The sequence below is a fragment of the Ctenocephalides felis genome, unplaced genomic scaffold (genome assembly GCF_003426905.1).
Source record: "Ctenocephalides felis isolate EL2017-DRISC unplaced genomic scaffold, ASM342690v1 CF-g0.4_SCAFFOLD_00845, whole genome shotgun sequence".
NCBI lineage: Eukaryota > Metazoa > Arthropoda > Insecta > Siphonaptera > Pulicidae > Ctenocephalides > Ctenocephalides felis.
Genome location: NW_020536999.1, coordinates 84906331 through 84919732, shown reverse-complemented (window position 1 = coordinate 84919732; position 13402 = coordinate 84906331). Strand labels below are relative to the sequence as shown.

The 13402-nt window shown below is 32.2% G+C and overlaps 1 protein-coding gene across 1 annotated transcript in view; it reads right to left on the bottom strand.

Annotated features, from left to right (window-relative positions):
- The window catches only part of LOC113391200, a 46691-nt gene extending 35762 nt beyond the window's left edge, over window positions 1-10929 (bottom strand). The window contains exons 1-2 of the mRNA XM_026627152.1: window positions 10849-10929; window positions 1566-1823 (exon numbers count right to left, since the gene is read on the bottom strand). Of these exons, the coding sequence (XP_026482937.1) occupies window positions 1566-1823; window positions 10849-10886 (296 nt within the window). The 5' untranslated portion in view covers window positions 10887-10929. The remainder of the gene's footprint in view (window positions 1-1565; window positions 1824-10848) is intronic.
- Window positions 10930-13402: the final 2473 nt, after the last annotated feature.

The following is a 13402-nucleotide window of genomic DNA, read 5'->3' as shown; positions in this document are numbered from 1 at the left end:
TATGTTTGGCAGATGAAATTATATAATTCAATTTAATAATTAACGCAACAAGTAATATAGTTAACGTCATACACTACAGATCAAGAGAACCGCTTAATATGTTCTATGTAGACTTAGAACCGAACAAGAATAACCATGAAATTTTTACTGTGAATAAAATTTTAAATAATATAGTACACTTTGAACCACCAATACGATCTTCACAAATTATCCAGTGTAGAAGATGCCCAGACTATGGACACAGCAAAACATATTGCAATAAGCCTCACATGTGCATTAAATGTGGAGACGATCATCCTTCTAAGTCATGTACTAGGTCTATAGAAACTCCAGCAACTTGTGCTTACTGTTTGAATAATCATACTGCTAACTTTAAAGGTGTCCAGTATATCAGAAAATTATTGCAAGAAAAGAAGATCAAATGAACAGACCACACGGTAACCAAATTATGTAGTACAAATATGTGTTTCTACTTATTAAAAAAATGATTTAGAACATTCTTTCATGTGTCAAAAAATCATTTGTTTGGCGTTGGATATGGAATATTTTTTAAGTTGATCTTAGATTTAAGAGTGCTCATATATGAACTAGATTTTACAAATTAATTCATCTAAGATTTGAACATAAACAATAATGTTTGTTAAATTATCAGTAAGAAAAATGTACTTTAGAAATTATAATTGCCAAAAAGCAACAAATATATCGTACGAGAATATAAAAATTATAGACTAAATTATTGAAGCAATTATGTTGGGTGGTAAAATCAAGTGTGATATTGTCTTTTACCGCAGATACTATATTATTTTTTTCTGAATTTCTTAAGATGTCTTATTCTAAATTTGATTATCTTATACTAAGAAGATAAATGAGAATAAGATCATAAATAAATCACAAAGACAGGACATCAAATAGGATATTAAAAAGTTTAGGACAGGATATTAGAAAATTTTGAATTTTTGAATTGTAGTCGTGATTACAGGACAACGTCTGTCGGGTCATCTAGTATATATATATATATACACCTAAGTCTGTTTTTACACGGAGATTGGTTCCAGAAGAATCCGTGTAAAAAAAACGTGTAAAAAAAGACATTGATCTTATACAAAAATGGGTGATTTGTTCCTAATCTCTAAAACCTATTAAAATTGGTGAAAAACAAGAATTTTTAAGAACAAGAATTACATTAGTGCTATTCACATTTGCTTTGACCAGTAACAATTGTTTGTACGCGCTAAAGGGGAATTCACTTAAATCTAAGCTAGTGTTCGCAAACTATCGATACTATCGATGGTTTCAGACTTTTTTCTTTCATAAATACTTTTTTGTGATATGAACATACTTCGCAAAAATTTAATTTGACAGAAAAAAATTAGGTACATAAAATTTCAAATCGTGCTAAATGGAATAAATTCGTGTAAAAAAATTAAAAATATTCAATTTTCAAACCGTGTTATATCAAAACCGTGTTCAAAAAGACCGTGTAAAAACAGACTTAGGTGTATATATATATATATATATATATATATATATATATATATCTAATTATTTAAATTATGTTTTCCCACTTGCATGTTAAACTGTGCAATTTTATGAAATTCCGTGGGTTCTTCGGAATCGAATTGAATCGTAAATTCAAAACAGCCCCCATTCGATGTCCAGCATAGCAGCGTATCCCTGCCGATGGCGCAGTCCAGTTGCCGAATCGAGCAGTCTGGGGGCCCACTCGACTTCCAAACGGTTCGCCATTCGTTCCCATTGCCCGATTGTAAAACGCGTTCGGAGCTGATGATTGCATTCGGCGGCATCTGCTCGTTTGAAAAAAACTGGAAAGGAGACAGAGGTATCATATATTATATGATGTTATTGATTTGTTTGAATTCTGATGACGGGTTTAGTTATTCTGATAATCAATAAAACTTAACTAGCCGGGCGCATGGCATCGTGCCTTAAGGCAAATTGCTGGAACTTCCGTACCAAAAAAAATTTTTTTTTTTTTTTGAAAAGATTGACATTTTTGAAGAAAAATACATTTTTGAGAAACTGTAAGTTTTTGAGAAAAAATACTTTTTTGGAAAAAAGACTGAAAAAAAACTGTTTTCTTTATTTTGAAATATTTTGTAAATTCTGAACTTCTTTCCAAAGCAATCGTACTGCTTTAACTGCATAGAGACGAAATATCGAAGCGCGTCGCCGCCTAACGGATAAACATTGGTACGGAACCCATTGGAAGGTAAACAAAATTTATACTTATTGTTAAAATCTCTATAAAATATCTGATAATTTGATGTGCATATGTCTAATGATCATTTTTGACCGCCAAATTGCTTTTTTTACTTTTTTCATTAGATCTCCGACACCGCTAGACCTTCATGACAATTTAATCAGTTGTTCATTTTGCCAATACAAGTATGATGTTTTTTTAAATATTAAAATCAGACACTCCGTTCTCTTAAAAACCGAGTTACCGTTTGTGGCACTTTTTGCCCCGTATCTTCGAAATGACTAGACCTGCCTATGCCAAAAACTAATCAGTACGTCTCCTTATCAACAGCAATAGAATATTTTTTGAATAATTGAAACCGGTTGAACCGTGTTCCCGAAATCGTCGACGAAAATTTGTATCCGCACACGTACACACACACACTTGCATGCATTTTTTCTAATAATAAGGTATGCCAAAGTATTCTAATAATAATTATTATTATTATATATTATATATAATATATGTTGGCCAGTGGTGTTGTCCTAATTTTTTACGGGAACGCGTATAGTTGACTAGTTGATATTTGCCTTGAGGCAAGTTACATGAACTTCCCGATATGTGTAAATAATCGATTTAATCGATAAAAAATAAATTAATTTATGAGTGTATAAAAGTATCCGAGTGGATTTATTACACATAATTGAAAATGAACAAACACGTTAACTCGGAGTATTTTCTAAAAACAAATTTTCAAACAATTTTTAAAATTAAACTACTTGTCGTAAGGCCGTAATATTTTAGTAAGTTCTATAAGGCCATGATATATATCGCCAAAAAAAGTTCCATAAAAATCGTCTTAAATTTTTTTTTTCAACAGTTAATTACAAGAAAACGTTTCGGTAGATTTTCATCTAAAACTAATCAGTATCAGTCCCAGTCCCAACTAATATCTTTCAAATAGTTTTTGATTTCTTAAAATCGATTTGGTAGAAAGAGCTTCAACGTCGACAAAAAGTTTAACACTTTTTTTCAAATTACAAAGAAACGGCTCGAAAAATCGTCTCACAAAACTGACAAACTATAGTGCTCATTGAGATACATCGAATGACTTTTAAATTTCTGAAATCGGTTCAGGCGTTTTTGAGTAAACTTCGATGAAAGGTCTATTTTTGACAAATGCCCAAAAAACTATACCAATTTTTGCAAACTTTGACGAATTTTTAAAGCTAAACGAGTTCTCGTAGGGCGGTAATATTTTAGTATGATCTAGAATACTATGGTATCTACCGTCAAAAAAAAAGCATAAAAATCGTCGAATTTTTTTTTAAAACTGTATTACAACAAAACGAAAAACTAATCAGCACGATTCTCAACCAATATCTATCGAACGGTTTTTGAATTTTCAAAATCGATTCAGAATTGCGGGCTAAAACGTGGACGAAAAATTTTTCACTTTTCTGCGATTTACGACGAAACGGCCGATTTTCGCTCAAAACTCGAAAACCCTAGTCGTCATCGAGATACATCGAATGGCTTTTAAATTTTTGAAATCGGTCCACCCGTTTTTGAGAAAACGTTGATTTACGGCAAAAAATCTGCTCACACACACGCATACACACACATACTTTTTCCAAATTTAATCTCATTCGATTCAGAATGGCTTTAAACGTCGAGAAAACACAAAATTAGCGAATCGGATTTTTTGATGAAAATATAAACTTCTCCTTCGGGAAGTTAATAATAAAACCGACGTTTTACGGTACATCCTCGAAAACAAGATTCAGGCCCTCACTGCTTTGAAGCGTTTGTTTGGAATGATTTGCCATCGTTCGTGTTCGTGTTTGTTCTTCTTTGTATTTTCTTGTTCGTTGTGGAAAGGTGTGGATGCACCTTTATTAGCATTTGACATGTTGGTGTTACATATTTTTAATGTTGTTCAAACTGCGAGGTAAAAATGAGATAGAAATGTCAAAGTTATTAATGAAATTATTTTGTATTATATTTAAACAAAATGAATTAATAAAAATATAATAAAACATATTTATTATAGATTTAAAGCACACAAATTAAAAGTCTTTTTATATTTTTGTAAGCCATTGTTAGTTTATGTTTAAGAAGCATCAAGTGCCTGAAATGTCAGAAGAAACAAACACAAGGACAACAATTAAAATAGAACCACTCGAATGTCTTCAAGTTAAACAAGATTTAGATGATTATGAAATAACAGAAGTATGTCCCGAAGACGAAGAAATATATCCACAACAATTTTTAGAATCTGAAGTAATAATAGATGAACATATAAAGTTAGAACCAATTGATGATCAAGATGCGGCCACAAGTACAAATGAAGTAAATTTAGATCAAACAACATATAACTTAAAACAACTCCATCAATGTAAAATATGCAACAAATCATTCAAAGCAAAAGAAAAATTAAAACGGCATGGAATTGTCCACACCGGAGAACGCCTGTTCAAATGTGAAAAATGTAATAAAACATTCACACGAAAAGACTCATTAAACCTACACGAAAAAACTCATACCGTGGAACGCCCTTTCAAATGCGAAATATGCAATAAAGCATTCACTTCAGAAAAAAACTTAAAACTGCATGAAATGACACATACCGGGGAGCGTCCCCATGAATGTGAAATATGCAATAAAAAATTTACACAATTTCGCTTCTTGAAAGCACATTCATTACTGCACAAAGAAGAACGTCCTTACAAATGTGAAATATGCAATAAAGGATTTCTACAATCAACTCATTTTAAAATACATTTATTAGGACATACTGAAGATCGCCCTCATAAATGTACATCATGTAGTAAAACATTTACAACAAAACAAAAGTTGGAGCGGCATGAAACTCTTCATACTGAGGAACGTCCTTTTGCATGTGAGATATGCAGTAAAACATACAAAACAAAACAAACATTAAACCAACATAAATTGATTCATACTAAAGAATGCACACATAAATGTTTATTATGCAATGAACAATTTACACATTTACGGTTTTTGAGAGAACATTTATTAGTGCACAAAGAAGATCGCCCTTTCAAATGTGATTTATGCAATAAGAGATTTATACGATCAAGTCATTTAAGCAGACATTTATTAGGACACACCGAAGAACACGCTTATAAATGTGAAATTTGTAATAAAGCATTTAAAACAAAACAAGCTCTGGACAAACATGTATTTATACATGCAGATGCAGATTGAGCAAGTTTCTTAACACTAGAATGACGGAGGTTGGTTGTATACTATTGTGTAATAATGCAATTCGTGGAGTTTTGATAAATAATCAAAGTGCATGGCCAGAGCGAGAATGCGGAAGTGCACATATGTCACGTCCTATACCTAATAAATAGAATAGTGATCCATCGAATTCAGTGAGTCTTAAGAGAGAGTCTAGTCTAGAGTAGTTTTGGAATATCTTAAGAGGAGATTATGTCTGTTGGAATTTGTGATAAGAAAGAATAAATAAAGTGTACAGTTCAACAAGTGGATTTTCTATTGGATTAGAAGCAAGAAACATATCTCTTTCAGCTTATATCTTACTGGAAGTACTCATGATTCCAAAGAGATCTATTTTACGAACCAGTAATTCAAACTTACTCCTACTGCTCGACCCAAGGGATCAGGATAGGATTGGAAGGATTTACTATCCAATCGGTCAAAGAATCTGCCTGTGGTTACAACCGTGCTGGTGTGTGGATCAATTCAACATTGGACCCCAACCCATACCTAGACCTCGGACAAAGAATATACCTGTCGTTACAACCGTGCTGGAGTGTGGATCAACTCAACATTGGACCCCAACCCATACCTAGACCTCCTACCAACAACTTATATCATTTCGATACCTATTTTGCCTGATTGAGATTCAATTTGGGTAAGGGATTAGGGAGGAATAGATATTAATTATTGTATTGCTTTCATTGTACTATGAAAGACCAAAACCAACATTTATTAATGTCAACCACTATACCTATTTATATAATAATATATTATAAATTATATATTTATAATAGCTTTAAAAATATTTATAATGTTTGACCATAACCAACATGATCGGTTTGCCATTGCAATTATCATTTAGAATTTGAACCTTAGAGAAATTGCATTAGACAAATGAAGTAATTGCTGATCAATAAATTTTATAATACTTATTCACACAGTGCACAGCTGTAATATAACAATCTTGAATAATTTCATTAATACTAGCAATAAATTAATTGCATAGATGTTTATTATGAAGTATATCTGTATATAAATAATACACAGCTACACAAACTATTTATTGTGCTTGATTACTTGTTTAGAGTGATAAATCTGAATATCAATTCATTTTTCATTATTTGTAAAAATATGCAACTTTGTAATACTTTTATATTTGAACGAGAACAGTTGTTTCACTTGTCATGTAATTAAAATTTACATACTTTCATTGGCTGTTTGTTTTTTTTTAACTATTTCGCTAGCGATACAGTCTCATTCTTTGAGCAGCAGTAGTATGTGTCTTGCCTATGAAAATAATTTCGAAACTAGTAGTGTATGGCATCGTGCCTTAAGGCAAATTGCTGGAACTTCCCGTACCGTAACGAAATGTTCGAGGAATATTAAATGTTTTCAAATAGATTATTATAAATAAAAATTACATAAACTGAATAGCTAAGTTGAAATTATTTGTTTAAGTATATTAGGACTTTTGCCAGATTTAAAATAAAATCAGAATTATTTTCAATGTACAAAAAAAAAATGAAATGTTTTTTTTCCAAAAGTAATTTTGTTAAAACAAGCAGAAAGTTCTTTGAATCATTCAAATCGGACGCTTAGTTCTCTCAAAAGTTGCATTTTTTTGCACATTTAGCTCTGTATCTTCGAAATTGCTGGACCTGCCTTTGCCAAAAACTAATCACCTCATTCTCCTAATCATTACAAATTGAATGTTTTTTAAATCATTCAAAATCGGATACTGCGTTCTCTCAAAAACGCGATTTGAATTTTCTGCACTCTTTGCTCCGTATCTCCGTAACGGCTGGACCTGACCCTGCCAAAAACTAATCAACACATCAGCTTATCAATAGGATTTGAATGTTTTTTGAACCATACAAATAGGTTGATCCGTGCGCCCGAAAACGTGGACGAACAAATGCGGACATACAAAACACACACACACATTCATTTCTGAATGAGGTATGCCAAAATGTTCAGAAACCTTCAAAACGTAAAGATATGCAAAAATTTTCATTTTCCCTACGGGCAGTTAAAAACATATAGTAACCACTATTAATACAAATTATTTCAAGAAAGTTACGTTTCTTACACGCCACACATTTTCCATTTGTTTTATTACGCATACAATCAAAGCAATCATACTCACGCGACACGACGACCAATCACAATCGACCCGTACAGAAATGATATCGAGAGCGAATGACGAATCATTGGCACTCGACTCGAGCGTAACGCTCTTCCGTCGCATTTTTACACAATTACACCCTAGTCGCCCCTAGGGAAGTTTTACTTCAAAAACGACTTGAAATTGTTATGTATATCGCATAAAAATGCAAATTGAGCCAAATTACTCGCTCCGTCATTCTAGTGTTAAAAATGCATTTGTATTCTTAAATTGGTAAGAGAATTATGATGTAAGAAAACTCATAACAAAAATTTGAATAAACCATGAAAACATCATCTTTTAGTTCACTCTTTAATATTCAATAAACTTTTTACACATTTTTTGAGAGAAATTTATAGAGACACGGTTTTTTGAGAGAAATTTATTAATGCACAAAGAAGATCGCCCTTTCAAATGTGATTTATGCAATAAAAGATTCATACGATCAAGCCATTTAAGTAGACATTTATTAGGGCACAATGAAGAACACCCCTTGCATTAAAGCATTCAAAACAAAACAAGCTCTGGACGAACATGTATTGATACATGCTGCAGATTGAGCAAGTTCTTTAAAAATGCATTTGTATACTCAAATTGGTGAGAGAATTATAATGTAAGAAAAGAAAAAATATCATCAACTTATAACAGTGGTATGTCACAAACTTCACAATATACAATGACCTGAAATTGTTAACTGTACAGGAAACAATACAAGACTGTGCCTTAATCCATAGAAACAAATTAGAGACCCACCCAAACCCAAAAGTTGAAGACATCCTACTGCCACATGACAATAGAAGACTGAAAAAGACATGGCCATTGGATTATGCGCAAACTAACTGAGAAGATATATCACTGGATTATCTTAGATAACACATACTTTTACTCGTACATACTTTTAAGTGTACAGTTTAGCTCAAATAAATTACACAGGTCAACAAAGAAAATGATGCAAACGATTTTAATGCTGTTTTTAAGTATATTTGGGGCGCTGATTTCAAAAATGACATTGGTTTTTTTCTATGAGCTTTAGTTTTCAAGATACGATATATATGATATATTTTACGATATTAGGTGCGCAACTAAGTTCTCGCTGTTTTTTCGATGAAAATGTAACTTCATTATAAAAAAAATGCATCAATTGAGTTCGATACAGTTCTCCAGTGATGGTTTCACTCGGTTTCAACAGCTCATAACAAATAACACCGACCTGGTCCCACCATATGTAGAGCATAACCTTCGCAGTGAACATTCGGCCAAACCGAGATTTTCTCGTCTTTGGATTGCTGTAATGTATTCATTTTTTATCACCTGTCACGATGTGATGAAGAACCTCTTCTTTTCTCGCCGCTGGAGCAGTTGTTTACAGGCGAAAAAACGACGCTCGATGTCTCTTGGCTTCAACTCACAAGAAACCGAAGTTTCTTGCTTCTAAATCATCCCCGACGCATGCCATAGCTTGGAAATGGTTTGATGGGTAACTCCTAATTCTAAAGCAAGATATTCTTGAGTTTGACACGAATCCTCTTCGAACAAGGCCTTCAATTTAGCGTTTTTGAAGGTTTTGGCCTTCTTTCACGAGGGTGGTCGTCAACATCAAAATCACCATTTTTGAAGCGACAAAACCCTTCACGGCATGTTGTTTCGCTCAGAGCAACATTTCCGTAGGTCTCGATGCACTTGAGTTCCCGTTTTTTTTTTGAATGGAAGACGAAAATCAACACTCCTCGCAAATAACGATTGTTTGGCATAAAATTGGACATATTCACTTAACCAGAAGTATATAATGCAAAAACGAAATCAATTATGTGTCGCAGCAGTTTGTTTACTTACTCTAAGCTTGCTTCAAGACGTTTTGGATTTGTCAAAATCGACCAACCCTCATTGATAGAGCCATATACTGACAAACAGCGAGAACTTAGTTGCGCACCTAATATAAGGAACGAAAGTACAAAAGAGTAATACAATTCCGAATGTTATTTTAATGAGATATGACTACTCGTACATACAAACTTACAAGACCCATTCGGCCTTAGTTGGGACATTAGTTGACACTGTGAAAAGTTCTTTTCCGTGACGACCTCGAATGGACCTGGTTTCGGCAACTTCTTTGTATCTCAAAAACTAGAGCTGATACAAAAAAATGGTTTGCAGATTTGAAATCAGCGCAAAAATACTATAAGAATCAGCTCTAACATTTGAGGCACCAAAAAAAAAAACTTTTTTTTGTTGGCCTATGTTATTATTGTTTTTCTGATTGCTATAATAAAGTAAAGTAAAAAACAAATTGCTCGATATATTCAACTGTCGAGCTATTATAAACAATATTTGTTTAAATTATGACAGAAGCAGTATTTTGTCTATAAAATTCTTGAGGCCATAAACAATATATTACTAAAGCACCTTGCTTTATTGTTGGTGACCCAAAATATTAGTATATAACGGTAATCTATTTGTGTTCAGGATTTTATCCTGGACATCAGGAACACTATAACATCCAATAAAATCTTGTAAAGCGTTAATTATAAGTAAAGTATAGTTTAGAGTGTTATCAATAAAGTGGTTGGAGGATGATTCTCTCTTTTATTGCTACCATAAGTTTTCCAGCTTATGACTTAGGAATAACCCAGATTTAAAGAAATGATATTCAAACCAGTGCCTGTTCGAGTCACCAGCACCAGTGGCAGGTCGAACTTGGGTTGCCAGGCTTTACCCCAGTGCCCGCTCGAGTCACCAACACCAGTGGCAGGTCGATTTTGGGTTGCCAAGCTTTACCCCTACGCAGATAGACGGAACCAGGGGCGATATATAATTAACCACACCGTTTCACATTTCAATATACATTGTCAGTAACGACTTATATGTAACTTCTTCCTTGTTGTATAATATTAAGGTGGCCATATTTTTTTAAGTCAAAACCAGGACGATATTTTTTAATACTTGTAATCCGGGATGAAATATTAAGTAACTTAATTATGGTTTGAAAATAACGAACACTATTTAAGATAACAATAAAAGTTTTTTTAAATTAATCAATTTGTTTTTAATCAGATGTGCAGACTTCTAGTAAGAACTTTTTTCAATGATATGTATATTTTCTTCATAATCAACTTGAAGAAATTGACATTTGTTTTTATAGTTTTTGTTAATTTTTGTAAAATGAAAAATAAAGCTTTTTATATATATATATATATATATATATATATAAATAATAATATATCTTTTTTCATCTTACTCTGAGTTCTCCATTCGGTCCAGACACCAGAATTCCATTTTTATACCAGCAAGCACAAGTTGCGTTATCTCCAATGAAGCCGGGCCACTCTATTACTGACTCCAATTTGCGACTTTCCAGCAAAACCTTATAATTATAATAAAAATGTATGAAAATTATGTATATAATACACATTATGTATATAATATACATCAAAAACTTCTTTTGAGTGGAAAAGTTACATTGAAGATGGGACAGACCAAGTTTTTAAAAATTTGTAACAAAGCTATTTAATAATAGTAAAAACAAGCAATTTTATTTTTAATATAATATAAATATAATAATATTAGATCGAGATTTTCTGTATATCTAAAATAGTAAAAAAAAATCTAACTAAAAACCTCCACTTTTCAATGAACAGTATTTATTTAATTTTGGTCAAGATTTGACCAGGGCTTTTTCTATTTAATCCGGGACCATTCGGGGTAGGGGTATAAATGTATGAATATAAATACCTGTAACTTATAATGACTAGCAAAAGTAACGATAGAAGGAGGTTGTAGATTCAAGATCAATATATAGTCCCAGTAAACACTATTGTTGCCGCAATGTAACTTTTTATGTTACAAAGTTATATAACAAGTGTTAACTAAATGTAATGTACGCGCAATGTATTTTGAAGTTACAAAGTTATATAACAAATGTTAACTAAATGTAATGTACCCGCAATGTATTTTGAAATTACAAAGTTATATAACAATGTTAACTAAGTGTAATGTAAGGGGGCGTCCATTAATCACGTGAGGTTTTTAGGGGGGGAGGGGGGGTTTGACAAAAAATCACGAAATATCACCGTGGGGCAGGGAGGGTATAGTAAGAGATATCACGTTGTATATTTTTTAACTGATTTTTTAAAAAATATTCAAACATTTTCAACAAAAAAATAAAAAAAAATCTAGAGTTTTTCACGTAACTAAAAATACATGTGATGTTTGGTGTGGGGAGGGGGGGTAATTTTGAATATCACCATGTATCACCAAGGGGAGGGGGGGTCCAAAAATCATAAAAACGAGCTCACTGATTAATGACGCCCCCTAAGCGCAATGTATATCGGGAGTTACAAAGTTATATAACAAATGTACCTAATGTTATAAATGTGCAAGGTTTGTTAGAAAAAATTTTCCACAACTTTATATTTTAATGAAAAATCGATTGATCTAATTTTTAAATTCCGTAGTGTCAGTTATGGAGCACGGATATATATATATTTTATACAACCGATTAGATTTAACTAGTGGTGTATGGCATCGTGCGTTAAGGCAAATTACTGGAACTTCACCGTAAAAAAAATTTTTTTTTAAAAATATTTTTTTTAACTTTGAAAAAATCAGATTTTTAAACAATTTTACATTGAGAAAAAAATTGATTTTTTTGAAAAACTTTTAAAGAAAAATGTTTTTGATGAGATAAAATATCGAGCGCGGTAAGCGCCGCGTCGTTGTTAAACAAACAAACGATGTTACGGAAACCATAGAAACGTAACGTAAACGTAACAAAATTGAACATATTATTAAAATCTCCATAGCCGATGGCGTATAATAAATAAATAAATAAATAAAATATCTGATAATAATCATGTACGACCGCCTAATAGCATTTTTTTTTACTTTTTTCACTAGATCTCTGTAATCGCTAGAGCTGCGTCCCCAAAAATTTAATAATGGTTTTTGAATTATTAAATTCGTACGCTCCGTTCTCTTAAAAATTGGGTTACCGTTTTTGGCACTTTTTGCCCCGTATCTTCGGAACGGCTAGACCTGCCTCGGCCAAACACTAATCAGCACGCCTCCTTATCAATACGAATCGAATGTGTTCCCGAAATCGTCAACAAAATTTTCATTCTCGATTTTTGTTGCGACTACTTATATCTTACTACGGGAAGTTATAGTAAAAATTTAAAGTTTTTAATAAAAATACATTTCTAAGTTTTCCAAAAAATAGAATTTTAACTTCTTCAATTACTTAAAACAAACTATTTTTTTTCAAAAAATTTAAAAACTTAGAAGTTTTACAAAAAATTCCTAAAAGTATATTAAAATATTTGAATTTGATTAAACGTTTTAAAACGTTTTAAACGTTTAACGGTTGTCTTCCTTTTTCGGCAGAGGGACTCATAATCAGGAGTCAGGTTTCCCAGAGTGCATTGCGCCCTGTAGCCTGTACGCTGTACGCCATTTTGATTTATACTCTGTCATATGTGGGGATGTTTTGTTGGGTGTGGTATTGTTTGTTTTATTTAAATATTTTGTAATATTGAGTGCTAAGTGTATAAATAAAAATGCAAAAATATATAGTATACATATGGCGTAAACTTTACATATTGCTTATGTGAAATTTGTTCAGCTACATTGAAATCGAAAGAGTATGAGAAATACCTCAAAATGAATTCTAAGAAGTGCTGTTTGATATATAATATTATGAAGGGTAAGTATAATTATTTTGGTTACTGTGCTAAAAGCCTAATTATTTTTATAAGGCCCACGTTTGGGGATGTCTCAAAAAACTAGAGCTTATT